The 18,255-nt window shown below is 43.4% G+C and overlaps 1 protein-coding gene across 4 annotated transcripts in view; it reads right to left on the bottom strand.

Moving 5' to 3' along the window:
* Positions 1–18,255, bottom strand: part of NUDT13 (nudix hydrolase 13) — a 582,976-nt gene that overhangs the window by 128,000 nt on the left and 436,721 nt on the right. For all 4 annotated transcript variants that reach the window (XM_069240400.1, XM_069240401.1, XM_069240402.1 and 1 more), the window contains one exon: positions 6,792–6,903. In XM_069240400.1, the coding sequence (XP_069096501.1) occupies positions 6,792–6,903 (112 nt within the window). The remainder of the gene's footprint in view (positions 1–6,791; positions 6,904–18,255) is intronic.

The raw sequence follows: 18,255 nt of genomic DNA, 5'->3' as shown, positions 1-18,255 counted from the left end.
ACCTGTTTCCGGGTCAAGTACATTACAGTTAGGTCGAGTAGATTGTTCAAGCTACTCGACCTACAGGTCTAGTAACATTTTTAGGATTTTTCAGGCCTGGCTTGGTAGATAAACACATGAGAGAGTCAGCTGGAAAACACATTACCTCTCACATATATTAGGCAGTATTTGTTTGCTAGGTAGTGGGCAGAACTTCAAAACGTTTGACCTACTGCATCCACATGTTGGATTATCTGAGTTTTTGTTGTAAGGGATCTGGATAAACCTGCTAAGGGATATGCTGGACAGGTTTAATTTTCAATCAATGACTGGTTTACATTCAAACTTAGGGTCCATTTTAGTTGTCAATGCCTTGTGCACTTTCAATTAAAGAATTATCTGCTCATGTTTAGGCGCCCAGGCTGTTCTGAGGTCTACTGTGCATGAGGGAGTTTGGTGTACGTTCTCCCTTGTACCAGCTATTCTGTAGTTTCCTCAGCCAGACACGTCCATCACCTCGCATTTTTTACACAATGCTATAGTTGGGGCTTTGCCTGAGGGTACGATATGTTTCATCTGTCATCTGTCTATTTGAAGTAGGACAACCTTTTCTGTGGTACTGCGATTCTTCCATGTGTAGAATGGTCTTGGAAGACAGGTTGACATTCAGATAAAGAAACTAAATAGTACAAGCATTTGCAAAGCCAACGGGTCTCCCTTTTGGGAACTACGGGATTGACAAACTGTTTTAGCCATGCTGCACACCATATCTGAGACTGTGCAGCATGAATATCAAACGGGAAAATGTGTCTTTTTGGCTGAAAGCATCATTTTGTAGCTGTGTGACCCGACAGAATGAAACAGTCTTTTTTTTCTTTTTGTTAACCAATCAGAGTTGGATCGGTTAAAAAAAAAAATGATTAACACAAGCAGGTGGTGGGAAATTTGCAGGTGCGGGACACAACGCAGAGACCGTAATCAAAGATAGGTGGGGGAGAAACAGAACGGAGAGGAGAAGTAACACAGAGAGTAGGCAAAAGCAACACATTGGTGCGCTGGACCAGCAACACAGAGGGCACCAATGTAGCGGGACGTAACTCAGAGGAAATGTGGAGGAAAGCAAACAGAGAGAGAGCAATGTAGGGATGGTGGAAGCGGACGATAAAGAGACTAGAAATAATTTATTAGAGTCACTGAGCCAGAACCACTGCCACAAACCAACAGGTAAATAGTCTCTAGTGTGTGTAAGTGGCACAGGTCAAATGTCTGTGTACGTGTGTGTATATCTATTAGCGTATATGCATGTGCGCGCGAGTGTATGTGTATGTGTGTGTGTGAGAGAGAGAGAGATGGACGGCATTTGTTTGTGCCTATATGAGTGCAGATTGGTATGATGTTATGTCCCTGTGTATTTTTGTGGACTGTGGTCAGGGGGATTCCCTCTAGCTAATGGGGCCAATACATAACATATTGTGGGCACTTTTCTAGAAGCATGAAGGTTATCCGTTCAAGTATTAGCCCATCAGGTATTGATTGTGGGCATTCTTGGTTACCTGCTGGCTGTCCCCAAGGTAACAGTGACATATCAACGACATAGCGTAGGCCCAATTGGCGACAAGAATGCTTCTCCCCAACATCACTGTGGCCAATCAGCGACTAATTTCTGTGTATTTATGCAATATCTTGGCTATCCTTACATAACATCATCCTATTCTTGACCTATTGTGGCCATTCGTGACATAAGAGTAGTGAATAATGTGATATACGATGGCCTTCCCTGGAAAGAAATGGACATAAATGTACATGAAAGGCAGGTGTGACGATAGTACATTGAGTGGAAAAAAACATGCTGATGCTGCAAATTAAAATGCATGTACTAAAAAATAATGCCTTCGTGACGACAATGACAAGATTCTTTTTCAATAAAATCAGCATATTTGTCCAAATTCAAAACGTTTTATTTAACTGTGAAATGTCTGTATTTGTAGAAACCTACAAAAGGATTGCTTTTCTGAAACACGAATAAGGCTAATTGCTGATTTTGGCCAGTTGGTAACAGATCTGTATCTTGGTTGTTCCATGAAATGTGTAGAGAGATTGCATTTTATATATTGATAACGTTTTGTAAAAATTATAATTACTGTAGTCTTTGACCTGAGAATGTACGTTTGGTATCATCTGTCTGCTGTTCTACTGCTCTGAGCTCTGTGTTACTAAACAGTAGCATTAATGGTGGAGCCTATAAATTGTGCTGAGCTCTACTGTGATAAGACAGGTTTAAGAAAATGTATGTTTTTTATAAGGGGGAGGATCTGACACAGTGCTGTGCTCACCTGTTGCGCACTTTGGCACTGCCAGGTGTGCCAGCTTGAATGGGCCATTTCTGGACCGTTGTATTTGGTCCAGTGGCCAACAACCCATTTTCAAGCAGGCCTATCTACCAGGGCCAGAGTGCCTGACTGGGTTGCCCAAAATTGCCTACAAACGCTTTGCACCTTCTGTAATGGGGAACAATTTAAGAATTAGAGAAGATTGAATCATTTTGCCAGCTGCACCCAAGAGACAAATTGCTACAAGCTCTGCATTGGACTGGTACCAGTGAATGGCAAGTTTAGAGAGGCAGGAATTGACCCCAATTGGAGACATCCTATTACAAGTCTAATCACATAAATGAATATCTCACTTATATAAAGCACTAGATACAGGTCCCATGCCAGATAAACATAAACACATGGCAAGATGGGTGGAAGGTCTCGAAAATAATTTAGATGCGTCAGATGCCATCTGTTCCAGAGCTGTAAAACTATTGATATGCACCAAATACAGGCAACGCGCTTACAGCATTGTAACACAATTATATTTAACCCGGTTAGACTTTAAGTTATATTCGGATGATCTGACCTCTGCTGCAGAATATGCCAGATAAGGGATGAATAGTGCATGTTTGGTGACCTGTCTTCGGGTACACCTGTATTGGGCATCCTTATAAAGGAAATAATGGGCACTGATTTACCTCTTGATCTTACAGTCATCCTCCTTGGTCACCCATGAGAGGATAGCATATACCCCTATATGTGCCCCTTGACAAACTCATATTACACTATTTCCTTGCGGGAAGGCTAACAGTAGCCCAGTCTGGAAACAAATTCCCCACCTACATTGGGTGACCAAGGTCTGGCACATGCTTTTTTTCCCAAATCTTTTTATTGTAATTTTTGATGAACTACAGCACAGAGAAAGAATAAAAACCATTGCAATACATACTCGCATAGCTTTAGTATCTTTCTCCCCCACTTATGGCCCCTCACCGTATTTCATACGTCCTATCGGGGCTCTGATGTGACAAACCAGATTTTCAGTTGTCGGATGCAACTGCATAGGAGACGTCACAAATATTGCCTCTCTAACTATTCCAGGGTCCCCATATTTTGTCCCTATTCAATGGACTTCCTCAGCCTTCATAGACAATCCTATCAGCCAGCATACAACAGTTCATGTCTTTTTTTCCCACTCGGCTAGTTGTGGCACCTGTTCCACACCCCCATAATTTAGAAATGTTGCATTTTGCAATGGACAGTCCAAGCATTACCCACAGTTGCCTCATACATTCAAAAGACTCTATTTAGCCTTTGGGGTGAGGGAGGACCTACATACCTCATTCAGGCCTCCACCGCTGCTTCCAGAAGCCCTGTAGGCGAGACAATCCCACAGCATACGGTAGTAGGTGCCCACTCTGTTGCTACCTCATCTACAGTTGACCGTCATGGCTCTGCCCTTTTTTAACATTGTGGTCAGGGAGTAGCATGAGCGATGCAATAATTTGTAATTGCACAAGACGGAAGCCAGATCTAATGGTGACTTCTCTAGGGAAGGTCACAGCCTCTGCCCACTTGTCGTCTTCCAGTCCCCCCGGGTCATATGACCATCAAGGTCTTGCACAATAATGCTTTGGAGAAGCTATCATGGCAGTTAAGATGCACTGAAATGAAGGGACTTGGGAACCATTTAAGTCTTTTGTGAAGTGCCAAATGGCTGGTTGGAGAACATGTTCCTGATCTATTAAGAAAAGGGAGGATGCATAGAATGTTGAAGGAAAAGAATCATGAGCTGGGCCCGATAAATTTACCAAAACTAACCACAATCCATGCAAACATAAAGTATAACGATTTACCAAGAAATAATGGGAAAGTTAACAATGATATAAATGATTATGCAGACTACAGTTGGAAATTACCTGTGAGCCCAACTGGTCAAGAGGATAGGAATCTGTAGAGAATGAGAAGCATGTGTCCCACGAATGAAAGTACAGTTTTCCTTCTTTTTTCCTTACATGAAACTGAGATTTACCAATTTATGTCTCGCAATATCTGCCTTATAATGTTCCTGGCTGAAATATTTTTTCTTTATGTAAACTTTGTTTCACTTTGAATATTTACCTTTTATGAAAACCTCATGAATACACTGTTACAAAAATTTAAAATTTAGTTGGAAAGATATGGACGGAAAAAGGTAGTGAACGAAGATGCTTAAATAATAAATGTGACTAAAGACGCTAAAAACGTCATACAACAGAAAGCTGTTAGACCATGCACACTTGGCCTTTAATATGTGCAAGCTTTAAGTCAACTTTTTAGGGACACTACATTGCTCCTTCAGAAAGTCTAATATTTTTTAGGCAATTTATGTTAAAACTGTACTGCAGAGTGCAGTTGGCTCTGAGTTTTTTTCAAAAGGAATGTCACCACCAAGAACAATCCCACAGAAGATCTTGCTCCGCTGGGTCCAATTTGAGGGAGGCATGCATGCCATTCCACTTCATAGTTCATCGGCCACCACTGAGTTAACCACTGAAGTAACCAGATATTTGTCTTTCAGGCGTGTTTAAGCCAGAAAAGCTATTAGTCAAACTCTTTTTGCTATGAACAGGTGTGGCATTGCAGCATTAATTTAGTAAACATGACAGTATGGGTGTGTTTTAAGAAACATAATTTCCATAATTATTCAAGTACTTTTAGTGCTGTTTTCCCTCATTCCATACCAAGTTGAAAATGCCTGTGCAACAGTCAGAAATAAAAAAAGGTATCTCCAAAAAAATCCTGTCACTTTAAACATTCTGTACGGGCAGTACAATCAAGTGTTTCCTACTCATCGGGAGGAAAAGCACCATAACTTTTGGTTTACAAACTTTTCAAGCCCACTTTCTATACATTTGTTCAGACACTGCATAGTTGCAACGTCGTGCTTTACAAGCGAATGTGTAAATGAGTTCTGTAGAGGAAAGAGGGAAAGGACTAAGAATAACAGATTCACCTTGATGCCAACTTTTATTTCCTCCATTGGTCTGCTCTCTCATTACCAACTGGTTGAGAACCATCCTCAACAGTCCCAAAACTGAGGTGAGGCGGACAGAGCATGTTCCAGACCAAATTATGAGCAAATAGATTGTGCAGAACTTCCAGATCAAAGACTGTGGGAAGGTGCATGAAGAGAGCAATGATTACAGGAAAGTAGGTGTGTTAGCCCATATCACTGTTCTATAGATATCTACAAAGGAGATGGAGATTCTCAGAGGAGGGTCAACCCCTATTGTTTGGAATTTTGGATGTGCATGTGGCTTTGCACCCAGGCAACATTAGTGTTGGATATGAAAATGGTCTCTGATAACCTTAGGATAGTAATCCTCTCCACTTGGTAACATTCAGTTTCCTCAGTAGTGTGATCCTGGTTGAAAGGCTGGTAGAACTATTTCCTGGTCTAGATAAAAGGATGTCAAATCTTTAGGAATCAAGGATAATGGTACGGGCCTCACTGTAACTTTATTTTAGGGGAAATTACAAATTGATATTTTGAAAAGAGAGCTTAAATTTGTGTGGAGTGACTATGCGACTAGAAAGACTGTTCTGTGATATAAAGTCTGTGCCACAACATACCATACATTCAAATGACAGAAGGGTTCAAATGAAGAAGACCATCAAAATGTCTCCGAACTGCACAACTTTTTAAAAGGAAGATGCCACCAAGCATGTTCTAGAGGAGGATAGCTTGTCGATGTTTGCAGGATTCAACCAGAATTTCTGATAGATGTGTCCTGAAAATTAGAGCATAGTCTATGAAGGCCTGTAAAGGATTTACGTGCTTTAAAAAACCCAGGTGGTCATGTAATGCGCTGTGCTTCTTTAAGACCAAATCTGCTGTGACCACAATCAAAGGATCATCTCCAAGTAGTTTGAAATATTTAACTTTGCAGAGTCCTGTTAATGAGAAAAGCTGGCAAAGAAAAAAACACCAGTCTTGACGGAGATCGTAGCTTAGGGAATCCTTTCCTGTCTCATATGAGAGGCACCCAATTGGAAAGGACGAGAAAATAACATTTCCTTTTGTTTGAATATTTATTTGGCAAAGTTCACAATAAAAGGGTGATGTGATTATGCAGCAAATTCATTTTATATGTCACTGAACTGCTAGGTGAAAGACGTGTCAAATAAAACAGGTGAAACAATGATCACATCACGATACTCGTTGGCAATGAGAAAGGAGTTTTTGATAGAAAAGGAAATGTGTTGTAGATGATTCTCCTATTTCTATTAAGAAAATTCAGTCTTTGGGTGTTCGTAGTAGTCGTGCAATATGAATGGACAGTTAAAAATACAAATAGAATGAGTGAGGAAAAACATTTTATAGCACATTAAACAGACTTGACCATCTTTATCAGTTGCTGCAATAACCGTATTATTTAACAAGTAAATAAAATCAACATGTTTTTCAATATAGATCAGACCACTTCGTGTGTTTATGCTCATTCATTGTCTTACCAATGTCACAGAAGCCTGCTATAGCAGTGTACATCCCCTTGGGAAATGAATCCTGACGGGCGAGAAGGCAGTGATCTTCATTTGAGACAAGAGTGATGATCACGGGAGACATCTAAAAAGATCATAAAGAGTTTCCTCTAAGAGAATTTGTTTCTAAAGGGACATTATATTGATACAAAGTATATTGTGAAAAAAAATTATTAAAAGAGCCATTCGGTGAATTATGTCATAAAATAAAACCAGAGCCGACATTAAACAAACAAACATTGTAGAATGCCTATTGTTTTTAATTGTTAGAGAGGCAGAACTGAGGAAAGAGACATTTTTTTCTCTACTCTTTATGGCCATATCTAAAGCCAAACTTCCTTGATAGAACTATGTAGGAGCCATTCCCCAGATCCTTCCATTTTCACTTCCTGGAGAAATCATTTACAGTCGAATTTAGTGCTAATCACCTGCTTCCTGAAACCATGTCCGTCACCCAGGATATCCTACCCCATCCTGAATGGCACAGTTCTCGAAACAATGGGCCTCTGAAGTCATCTTGGGTAGGTGGATGGATAGGGCAGAGCTGTCCTCTAAAAAGTACATTTTCTTCAGATGTCAATTGCATTATTTTTTATGATGGTCCCTGTGGGTTTCCCTGGGCAACTTTGTGCCAGATTCCAAGGTCATTGAGAGGAAATTATGTAAGTAAATATGGTAAGCAAACATGAAATACTGCCAAAAACCTTATCATTCTGGTTGGCCTCCTCTACCATGAATGAGACACCACTTGACAGCAGAACATGCCCATTTAGCACTTCTGGGTATAGAGTGCTGGCTTGGCCAGATGGAAGCACTACAACTTTACAGACTAATCACTTACCATTTTTATGTCTTAGCTGAGCAGTGCATGCACTGTCGCTTGCAAGATGTTTTGTTTACTTAAAGGGTGTTCAGAGGACGTTCACTGCTTACCATTAGTTGGCTTCATTATAACTCTCAATTGCCTGCTTTTGATAAGTTGGTGCATGTGGCATTCACTTCCTCTTCTTGTATTTGGTCACCCATGGAGCACAGCCCAAAGACTTGTGTCCTTCCACTGCTCCGCCTATCGGCTGCAACTATTTTCTCTTTGTCTAAGCACTCAACTAGAATGCATGTCTCCTCCAGCAGTCTCCCACCTATATTTGTCCAGGCCCCCACCAACCTGCGGCCATCCATGTTGATTATCACTTTGAGTTGTTGTTTGCTCCCTTCCACTGTCCGTGTTGTTCCTTGCCCTCATCCACTCTCCTGCTTATTACTTGCCATTTCTCTTGTAATCCATATTGTTGCTTCTGGCACCCGCTCGCTATCTGTGTTGTTACTATTCCTCCCACCCCACCCAATGCTCCTGTTGTTGCGGTCGTGTTGTCGTTTGCGACGCCCACTCTCCATGGTATTGCTCTCACTCCACCTGCTGTGTGTTGTTGTTGCTCTCCCTCCCCCACCTACTGGCTATGCTGTTGTACATTTATCCATGTTATCAGCAAAGTGCAGAAAAACAAAGCTAGTTTATGCATTAGCAAAAAGCAGTCAGTTTCCACAAAACACTTGCACACGCTATCTTCACAATCAATAATAAAAATAATGCACTAGTGCGTTGTAAGGTAAAATAAAATGTATTTACATAGAATAATCCTTCTGCCTATCCTGAAAACACAATCCAAAGTACTGCAATGTTAAAAATTAAAACACTGCTGTAATGAAACATGAGATGCACTAATCTATGAAACAAACAGCTGTGAATTTGCAATGCGTACGGGGAGCCCAGAGTGACATTAGTACAGGCACACAGATTTGCAGAGTGCATTTACATTAGAATAGTAACGAGCCAACAGCCGCCATGAGCGCGAAGGAGACACACAGAAGGAAACAGAAGATCGCTCACAGTAAAACCTATCAGCAAAAGTGCAATTATCCACGTTACCGGCAAAAGGACAATTATCCATGTTACTTGCAAAAGTGCAATTATCCACGTTACCAGCAAAAGTGCAATTATTCATGTAACAGGGTCGATGTCATGCAAAGCGCACAACTACTGCCCAGTGAGATCGCACTGCATAGGAAATTAAAAGAAAAAGTAATCCAGAAACCATACAGAAAACATTGAGCCTCATATATTTCAGTAGATGGCCCGTGCGCTCGAGGAGGACTAAACACCAGAAAAGGCATGATGTATGCATGCCTTTCACTAATTAAATCAAGCAAATTTTAAAAGGCAAGCCCACGAACCAACCAAACTCATGGGCATGACATGAGAGATTACAACAGGGACAGAGCGCTTTGGGCGCTTGACCCTAAAAAGTGCTACAATGTGGCCAGTGCTGGCCATGCCAAAGCGCTTTTCTGCCCACACACTGACCATCAATCATTGTTGGCCCCAAACGGTCTTTCTCCGTGGTGCTGCCCAATCCTACATGCAATAAAAAATACTATATGATGTGGTCAATGCTGCCCATATAATTTCTCTTTTTTTTCAAGTTGTCTATGTTTTTAGTCATGCTGTACACAGTGCGGCTAGACAACATGGTTACTGACAAAGCAAACAGCTCTCAGAGATGAGACCTATTGGCTTTGCCAAGTTTTTTTAAGCTATGCTGCACGGCAGTCGCACTGCTGTATAACATGGCTAAACATTGACAAAGTCAATATCTCACATCTCACAGGTGAGACCTACTGGCTTTGCCAATGATTGTTCCATCTGGAGGGAGGAGTAGGAATTAGCTGAAGAGACAAAAATCATGCAGTGTCGTGAAAGACCTAAGGATTTCTTCTTCAGGAGGTCAGGCTAGGATCTGTCTCTGTGTTTACCTGATGGTCTTGTACTTTTGCTGCAATAAAAAATAGAAGATCCAGGAAGAGAAAGGGATCTCCTTTTGAGCAGGAAGAAGAAACTGCACGTGACTACCTTCCTTCCCTTTCTCAACAACTAAAAGTTTTGATAAATAAATATTTTTCAGACATCAGGGCTGGACTAAGAACCAATAGCAGCCCTTGCAAAAATATTCTACTCAGCGCTGTTCCTTTCCTCTTTGCTCTCTCATTTCTCTCTTTCCTCTCTCCATAAAGCCCCCAGTGCCTGCTGTACACAAGTGAGAGCAGAAATCCACAACCCTAAAAACAGGCCTCCAAAGGCTCCAGCCCACTTGGAAAATGCTTGGTGAAAAAAACAGTAAGGACGAGCCTGGAAGTCATCAAGCAGATAGGCAAAATTTGATCAAGCCTCTTCCCTGTCATCCCCTTCTTCTGATTCTCTTGACCCTCATCCCGGTCTTCCACAGAGAGAGAGTTCAGAAAGCGAAAGAGAGTTTAGAAAAAAACCTGGATTCTGACCCTATGGGCAAGTATATAAAAAAAAAAACAATATGGAAATCCTACTAAAATGCATTAGTGAAACTTGGACCTCGCCTCTTCGTACACCAGTACACGTGTGCATCTTTTAGACACTTGAAAAGTCCCTGTCTATATAAACATCCCATGCATCTCTCTTTTAAGAAAAGGATATTGCATGAACTGTAGATTTTAACTCTACCTCAGTCCTATAATTCAAGTCCAGGCTCTCACCCACCCTACACCAGCAAGAGCAGAAGAATAAGTTACTTACCTTCAGTAACACTCTTTCTGTTGGATATGAACTCTAAATGCAAATCCCTCACCTACAGACGATCCCCAAGTGCCAAACAGGATCTACAGAATTCTTTCAGCAAGGCTCCTATACTCAACCAGGTGACACTATTTGGCCCTGTGGGGACTCCATACTACTCTGGAAGTGATGGGGGCAGAATCACATATAAGTGCCACCTCTGCACACTCATGTCAGTTTATTTCTTCTTCCGCACCAATGTACATGGACTGCAAAAGAAATTGTCTGAGACAGTGGACATAATGTTAGGAGTGCTGTGAGAAACCTGTGATTAGGTTGAGTATCCACAAGAAAAAGTGTTACAGAAGATAAGTAAATAGTTCTTCTGATGCATGCTTTTTTATTGTAGATTCACTACCTTTAGAATAGATATCATAGCAGTACCTCCCAAAGGTGGAGGATCTGTGGTGTTGTGAGGCTAAGCAGCCTTACAGTGGAATACACTCTCAAAAACTGTCTTAGGTCCAGTCAGGCTCGTTTGAACCACTCAAGCTCAACCCTGGATAGCTATGTCTTCAAGCAGCAAAACTTTCACAAAGGAACTTAGTGTAAAGCATTTAACAGTGCTATACAATGAAATAAGAAAGTCACACAACAAACATAACACCAATTTATAAAGACAGGGTATATTTGTATGAATTTTTAGAGTCTAGGATGAGCAAAATCCACCAGAGGGTTCCAGGCATACAGATGTTTAAAGATGTAGCACTTTTTAATTCAACCACATTCAAGCATTGGTCAGTTTAAAGTTTGCATACTTTTGAATAGTTTGTAAAGAGTTAGTAAGGCCACTTCAACCCGGTTTGGGTGACAAACTCCAACAGGACATAGATTTGAGGGGCCCTGTGGGGTAGATGCGGACAATTACCTGGCTATCAGAGCGTTTTCCACTCCAGATCTAAACCTTTGCAGCACAACCACCATAGACTTTAATGAAGTGATCATTATGATGAGGATACAAGATGAAAAGATGCTTGAAGATGCTCCAGTTCCTGTGCGGTCAACAGTGGTGCCTTTGTGGTGATTCCTCCGTCCACAGGTCATGTGGGGTGATTTTAGCCACAGAGGTCAGAGTCCCACAATGTCCTCTTCGAGACAGTAGAAGGCCAGCTGCTACTGAGCTACCAATCTCCACACACAGAGGTCACAGTGAAATCCTCTAGTGGAGGTTTGTTTCCCTCTTGGGTGACCAATCTGGACTCTGATGACACTCCTGGGTGCTCAGCAGCAGTCAGTGGTGAATCTTTCAAAGTGGCTACTGACTTGCTGGATTGGGCTACTTCAGCTTTTTAGTCACTGAAGCTGGGTCCAGGTGGTCAGCGAATTGACTCCTGGAGTCACAGCTTTGGTCTGGGGCACTACCTTTCCCCGAGCCAGGAGCCACAGGCACAGTTTCAACTTCACTAGCCCAAAATGCTGCAGGTGCAGTCCAGCAGACGGTGCGGCCTCTCTTTGTGCAGTCCAGGGGTCAGCATGGCAGTCCTTCTTCGGTCTTTGTTCCAGTCCCACAGTGATCTGAGGTTCAGGGTGCCATATTTATCACAGGAAAGTGCACTGACGGGACTACATGGTCACTAGTTGATGGGTTACCAGGTCCCCTCACGCTTGGTGATGACTTTCCAGCATGTGGAACCTAACAATCCCAGAGTGCACTATTCTGCCCACTCCCCAAGATGTCAGCACCCTTCCTGTGCTATTAGAAGCTTGGTAGCCCACACTAGAGGTGTGGCTACCTGTGGGCTACACACCCATGGCCAATAAGCTTAAGAACCGGTTCCCCCTCTTTGTCTCTGCCGCCAGCCCATTTACCTGAAGAAAGGGCAGCCCTCAGGAGTGTGATCGACACTTGCCCACCAAAGGCGGCTTTTCCTTTGAAGCTCACCTTTTGGGCTAACACCCTAAGTGTCTTCCTGCGAAGGGGAGGTAACACCTCACCTTGCAGCGGGCTGCTATTGTTCCTAAACCTGGGAGTCGTTCACATGACTCCCCAGGCGGGCAGAAAGCAGTATGTTGGCCAGTGCTCGTGTGAGGCCACAGGCCCAGCTGGGTCGCACAGTAGCAACTTTCTAAAAGTAGCATTTCTTTAATTGTGACATTACAACCTGGGCATCAGGTCGGGTTTAATGCCATGATTAATTTGATACCTTACATTATCTTGTTAGGTATTTTATACAGAAGTTAGGTAGATTAGATTCCAGTCGGTAAACCTGTAACAGCCAATATTGCTACATATTTTTCAACAGCAAAGCAAGAGTTTTAGATGTGTTGCTGCTATGACACATATACAAATATTGTCAATTGGGGATAGCCTATTTGATGTACACTTTGTAAGGGGTTAGAACACTGGCACTGATGTATGGTCAGCAGGTCTTAGTGCAGTCAGAGTCAAAAAGCCAGCAGCATTATTAAAAAAATGTGGAGGTGAACATACAAAGAGGCATTTCCTTGCAGACCAAAACGTCCTGCATAACTGACCAAGTGAAATGACATTCTCGCTGGGCATGACGGTCATGGCAGTGGTGTTTCATGAATGCATGCACCAGTGCCCATGTAGCAGTCTGGCAGATGTTTGGAATTGGTACTCCTCACCACAGTGCCATGATGGCAGCTTTGGTTGGGTGGAATGACACACAGACTTTCAGAACATTGCTTCCTGGCAAATGCTTAGCAGATTATGATGCAGAGGACTATCCACCTTAACAACATCCCCTTTGGCACTGCCCTCTTCTCTCCAGAAAACCATAGAAAGAGCCTATTATCTACATCAGGGGTCTCCAAACAATGGCCTGAGGACCACATTTAGTCCTCTCCTAGATTTTATTGTGCCTTCTGTTGTTTTGCAAAGTCTCCAATTCCGATATTCAAAGAGAAATATATATCCATAGTTTTGGGCAGCCTTTAGGTGGCAGCAGAGCCTGTTGAAGCTTCTCTATTGTATATTCTGAATTATTGGCTTAAGTTTATTTTGAATTTCTTTTCTTTTTTTAATGGAAATTCTTTCTTGGAGTGTGTTTATTTTTCTTATTGTGTGCTACAAATTGGACAAATTCTCATTTCATTTAAATTTGCACATTTTCAGTATCTAAAATTAATTAAAAAAACATGAATAGCCTACTTTTCGTATTTACAGTTAAGTAATTGATTATTTTGTTACAGCATTTGCTGTTTATTTTGACTTATTATATATAATTTCTAAGTTTAAGCACAGCATTTTTCTTTGTAATTGTCACATTTCTCTTTTGTTCAGAATCATATCATGCTGGTTATAAAAAAGATCGAAGTAAACTTCATTCACTCATTTAAATTGTATTCATTTATTTATAAAAACAGATTTTTTCTAGTGCCCTGATCTACATGATGGCCCTTTGTGCAGTAAATGTAAAACCTTAGTGCCCTTTTTTGGATTGAGCTAATGGGGGCTGGGCCTCTTCTTTCGAGGGATGAGTTGGCAGAGTAACTGACTGGCAACGTGACAAGGAGTAATAGATTTCTGTAAACATTGTACCCGAGTCCTCAACACCACTTTGAGAAGAAAACAGAGTAGGCCAGTTGCACTGAAAGTACCTAGTTCACTTATGTGGTTTTAAGACATAATTGTAACGAGGAAGATTTTTGTTCACTGTTAGGTGCCTTATAGAACAGTTGTGCATACAGGTTAGGTGCCTTATGGAACAGTTGAGCCATAACAAACAGTTTGGAGAAATGTGTGTCACACCTTTTATAAAACGCATCCCAACCACTGACTTAAACAAGTATGTTTGTCAGGTAAACAAAGAAAGGCTAAAAGGGCCAACAAATACCCTTTCACTGTGGCTACTGCAAGGCCTTGCTGGGCGAAGGAACAAACAAAAGAATATTAAAAAGCACCACACCAAGCAATTTGTCGAAGTGCCCAGTGTGTTCAAACACATTTATTTGCCACCCCTCAATCTTCATGCATGGAGGTATAGATCAAGGAGACTCAAGTGCAGTATCTTATCTTGTTGCTGAGACAGAAGGTCTTTCTGTTCAGGGGACAAATATTCAGGCTCAGGAGCTCTTGCTACTATATTCTCCTGGACAAAACTGGGGCGATGACTGTAGGAGGCTGGTCTGATTTGCAGTGGGCATCTAAGGAACTTACACCTTATACCAGGTCCAGTTATCCCTTATTATTAAAATGCAGGCAGTGTCTAGAAGCCAGGCTGTCTAGAGGTAGCTGTAGGCAGAGCAGCCAACGTTGAACTAAGAGACATGCAGAGCTCTTGCAAAACCACTGTAGTCACACAGTACTCACACACAAGAAAGGTAATACTCAGTGTTACCAAATATAAAGGTCCTTTATTTTAGTCACACAAGGCTGAAAATATCTTAGAGGCTATACTCCCTTAGGAGGTAAGTATTATACCCTAGTAACCAAAATCAGGTAAATAAACAGTCATAAAATAGTGCAAATAGTGAAAATCACCATAGGCTAGAAAGGGCCATGGGGCAACACAACCCATATACTAAAATAGAGTAGAATGCTAGTCAGTTTCCCACCTAGGCAAGATTAGTGTGTAGAGGGGCGCTGGGAGTGTAAGAAAACACCAAAGGTAAGTAACACACCCACCCCAGTGCCCAGAAAAACAGGAGTAAAGTACAGCAAGTTTCCTCAGAACACACTAGGAGTTGTGATAAAAGATTATGCAAAAACCAAGCAAGACTGCAAGACACCAACGATGGATTCCTGGACCTGAAGACCTGTGGAGAGAGGAGACCAAGTCCAAGAACAGCTGACGAGTCCAGGAGCAACAGGAGGCCCTGCTGACCCGGATGAAGGTGCAAAAGTGGATTCTCTGGTTAGAAGAAAAAGTCAGAAATCCACCAAAGAAGACAGCTGCGGGTTTTTGCTTGGTGCAAGAGATGTCCCAGGCTCACGCAAACAACGCATTTGGTGGGAAAAGGCACTACCTCGACCCAGGAGGGACCTGGGGGTCTCAAATAGGACTGAGGAGACAGAGGGGGCTCTCGGCACTTCAGAGAGCCCTCAGAAGAACCGGCAGCACCCACAGTAGAGCCAGGACATGGGGACAAAGGAGTTGCAAATCGCGATTGTAGCAGCACTACAGAAAGGGATCCCACGCCGCTGGAGCACAACTCAGGGAACTGAGCGTCACAGGATAGAGTGATGGGGACCTGGGCTACGCTGTGCACGAAGGATTCCTTGGAGAAGTGCACAGAAACGCTAGGAGCTGCAAAACACGCGGTGCACAGGGGGTGCTGTCTGGCTTGGAAAGGCAAGCTCTTACCTCCACCAAATTTGGACAGCTGGACCTTTGGACAGTCAAGGTCACTTCGGTCCACCACCTGTGTTCCAGGATCCACGCTCATTGTCAAGAGGGGTGATCCAGAGTACCGATCGTCGCTGCAGAGAGGTGCCTGCTGAAGCAGGGAAGTGACTCTGTGACTCCACGGGAGATTCCTTTGGTCCTTCTGGTGCAGGTTGAAGACAGGCAGTCCTCAGAGCATGCACGACCTGGAAACTGTTGCAGTTGCTGGCTGGAGCTGAAGTTACAGAGTTGCAGTAGCCTTCGTGGATACTTTGTTGCAGTTGTAGAGTTCCTGGAGTAGTTCTGCAGTTGATCCGACTATAGAAGGTGAAGCAGAGGTTGCAGATGAGGCCTGCTGGAATCTTGCAAAACCGAATCTGAAGACACACCCAGAGGCGGGACCCTAAAGAGCCCTGAGAGGGGGGAATGGTCACCTAACCAGGTAAGCACCTAAAGGGAGGGGTCTCTGATGCCACCTGCTGGTACTGACCACTCAGATGCTCCCAGAGTATCCCAACACCTTGGAATCCAACATGGCTAACACCAGGGACACTCTGGAGGAGCTCTGGTTACCACCCCTGGGGTGGTGATGGACAGGGGAGAGGTCAGTCCCCTTTCCTTTGTCCAGTTTCGTGCCAGAGCAGGGACCGGGGGTTCCTCAACTGGTGTAAACTGGAATAGGCAAGGAGAGCACCATATGTGCCCTCCAAAGCATTTCCAGAGGCTCTGGGGGATAGCCCTCCCATGCATGTAACTCCTATTTCCAAAGGGAGAGGGTGTCACACCTCTTTCCTAAAGGAAATGCTTTGTTCTGCCTTCCTGGGATTGGGCTTCCCAAGCCCTAGGAGGGCAGAAGCCTGTCTGTGAGGTGGCAGCAGCTGGGACTGCAGTGAAAACCTCAGAAGACTGGTATGGCAGTACTGGGGGTCCATGGTAGAGTCCCCAGGGTGTATGGAATTGCCCCCCAATACCAGATTCAGATTGGGGGCACAATTTCTCAATCCTAGACACCTCACATGGCCATATTCGTGGTTACCATTGTGAAGCTACATATATGTATTGACCTATATGCAGTGCACACTTAGAATGGCGTCCCTCCACTCACAAAGTCTGGGAAATTGGTCCTGGACAACATGGGGGCACCTCTGCTGGTGCAGGGGTGCCCTCACACACAATAACTTTGCACATAGCCTTCAGGAATTTAAGGTTAGACACATAGGTGACTTATAGGTTACCTGGTGCAGTGAAAATGGCTGTGAAATAGTGCTTACACTATTTCACTCAGGCTGCAATGGCAGTCCTGAATAAGTGTTTGTATGTGCGCCTTATGGGTGGCAAAAGAAATGCTGCAGCCCATAAGGATCTCCTGGAACCCCAATGCCCTGCGTACCATATACTAGGGACTTATAAGGGAGGTCCAGTATGCGAATCTGGAGTGGAATATGGAGTCACTAGACTATAGTGTGAATTTTAGAAACATAGAGCGCATGAGCACTGGAGTTCTGGTTAGCAGGACTCCTGTGACACAGTCAAGCATACTGACAACACAGTAAAACATAATGACATATAGGCCACAAACTATGAGTACTGGGATCCTGACTAGCAGGATCCCAGTGAGACAGCAAAAACACACTGACAAACAGGCAAAAATTGGGGGTAACCATGCTAGAAGAAACCCACCTTACACCGACAATGACCTGTTTTTTGTGTCCAGTCCGACCCAATCTGCGCCAGAAATCAAGGAATGAGAGGTAGCGGTGGAAATGTATACACGTGTCTATCTTCCCATTTCAGTGGGAATGCATCATTTAGCAAGTGCCTTGGAGGAAACTCCAATGTGCACAATTGCTGACATCTATTCTTAGTAGTGACGAAGAGAGTTTGCCAAGGCAAACCCCATCGATCGACGATGCCCTGTGACAACCTGAGGTGAAGGCCCCACTTGTAATGCACCACATGACATCTGCTCAGTTTAACTGCTCTTTGATTCATGGAACTCACCAGGCGATTGGTGAGCAAAAGGTTGTTCTGCTAGTCCAGCCGCTTTCACTGGTACAGGGCCTCTTGGCACCACATTTAGGACCCCACTTCACCCTGCTTGTTGAGGTGCCACATTGCAGTTGTGATGTTGATAAGGACCTGCATCAGCCCCCTATGTTGGATGGCAGGAAGGCTTTCAGGGCCACATGTGTAGCCAGAAGCTTGACCTGAACCCAAAGCTCCACCAGAGATCTCTACCTCTCAAACATGCTTCCCCAAACGGGCAGTACCATTTCTAACTCCACCAAGAACAGTGGGTCTGGTTGGCATCTGCCAGCCACCACTATAGATCTTGCACCATCTCCTTCAAGGTCTGAATGCAGATGGGGGACACAGTTTGATGCCAAGACCACTGGAATCTGAGGGTCCCCTGCATATGCCACCTAGCAGTCAGAATGAGGAGGATAGAGGATCAAGAAGCCTCAGAGCCATCCTTGCTGAAGCCCATGGCTGATCACAAAAC

This window comes from Pleurodeles waltl, chromosome 6, assembly GCF_031143425.1.
Source record: "Pleurodeles waltl isolate 20211129_DDA chromosome 6, aPleWal1.hap1.20221129, whole genome shotgun sequence".
NCBI lineage: Eukaryota > Metazoa > Chordata > Amphibia > Caudata > Salamandridae > Pleurodeles > Pleurodeles waltl.
This window is presented reverse-complemented; position numbering and strand designations above follow the sequence as displayed.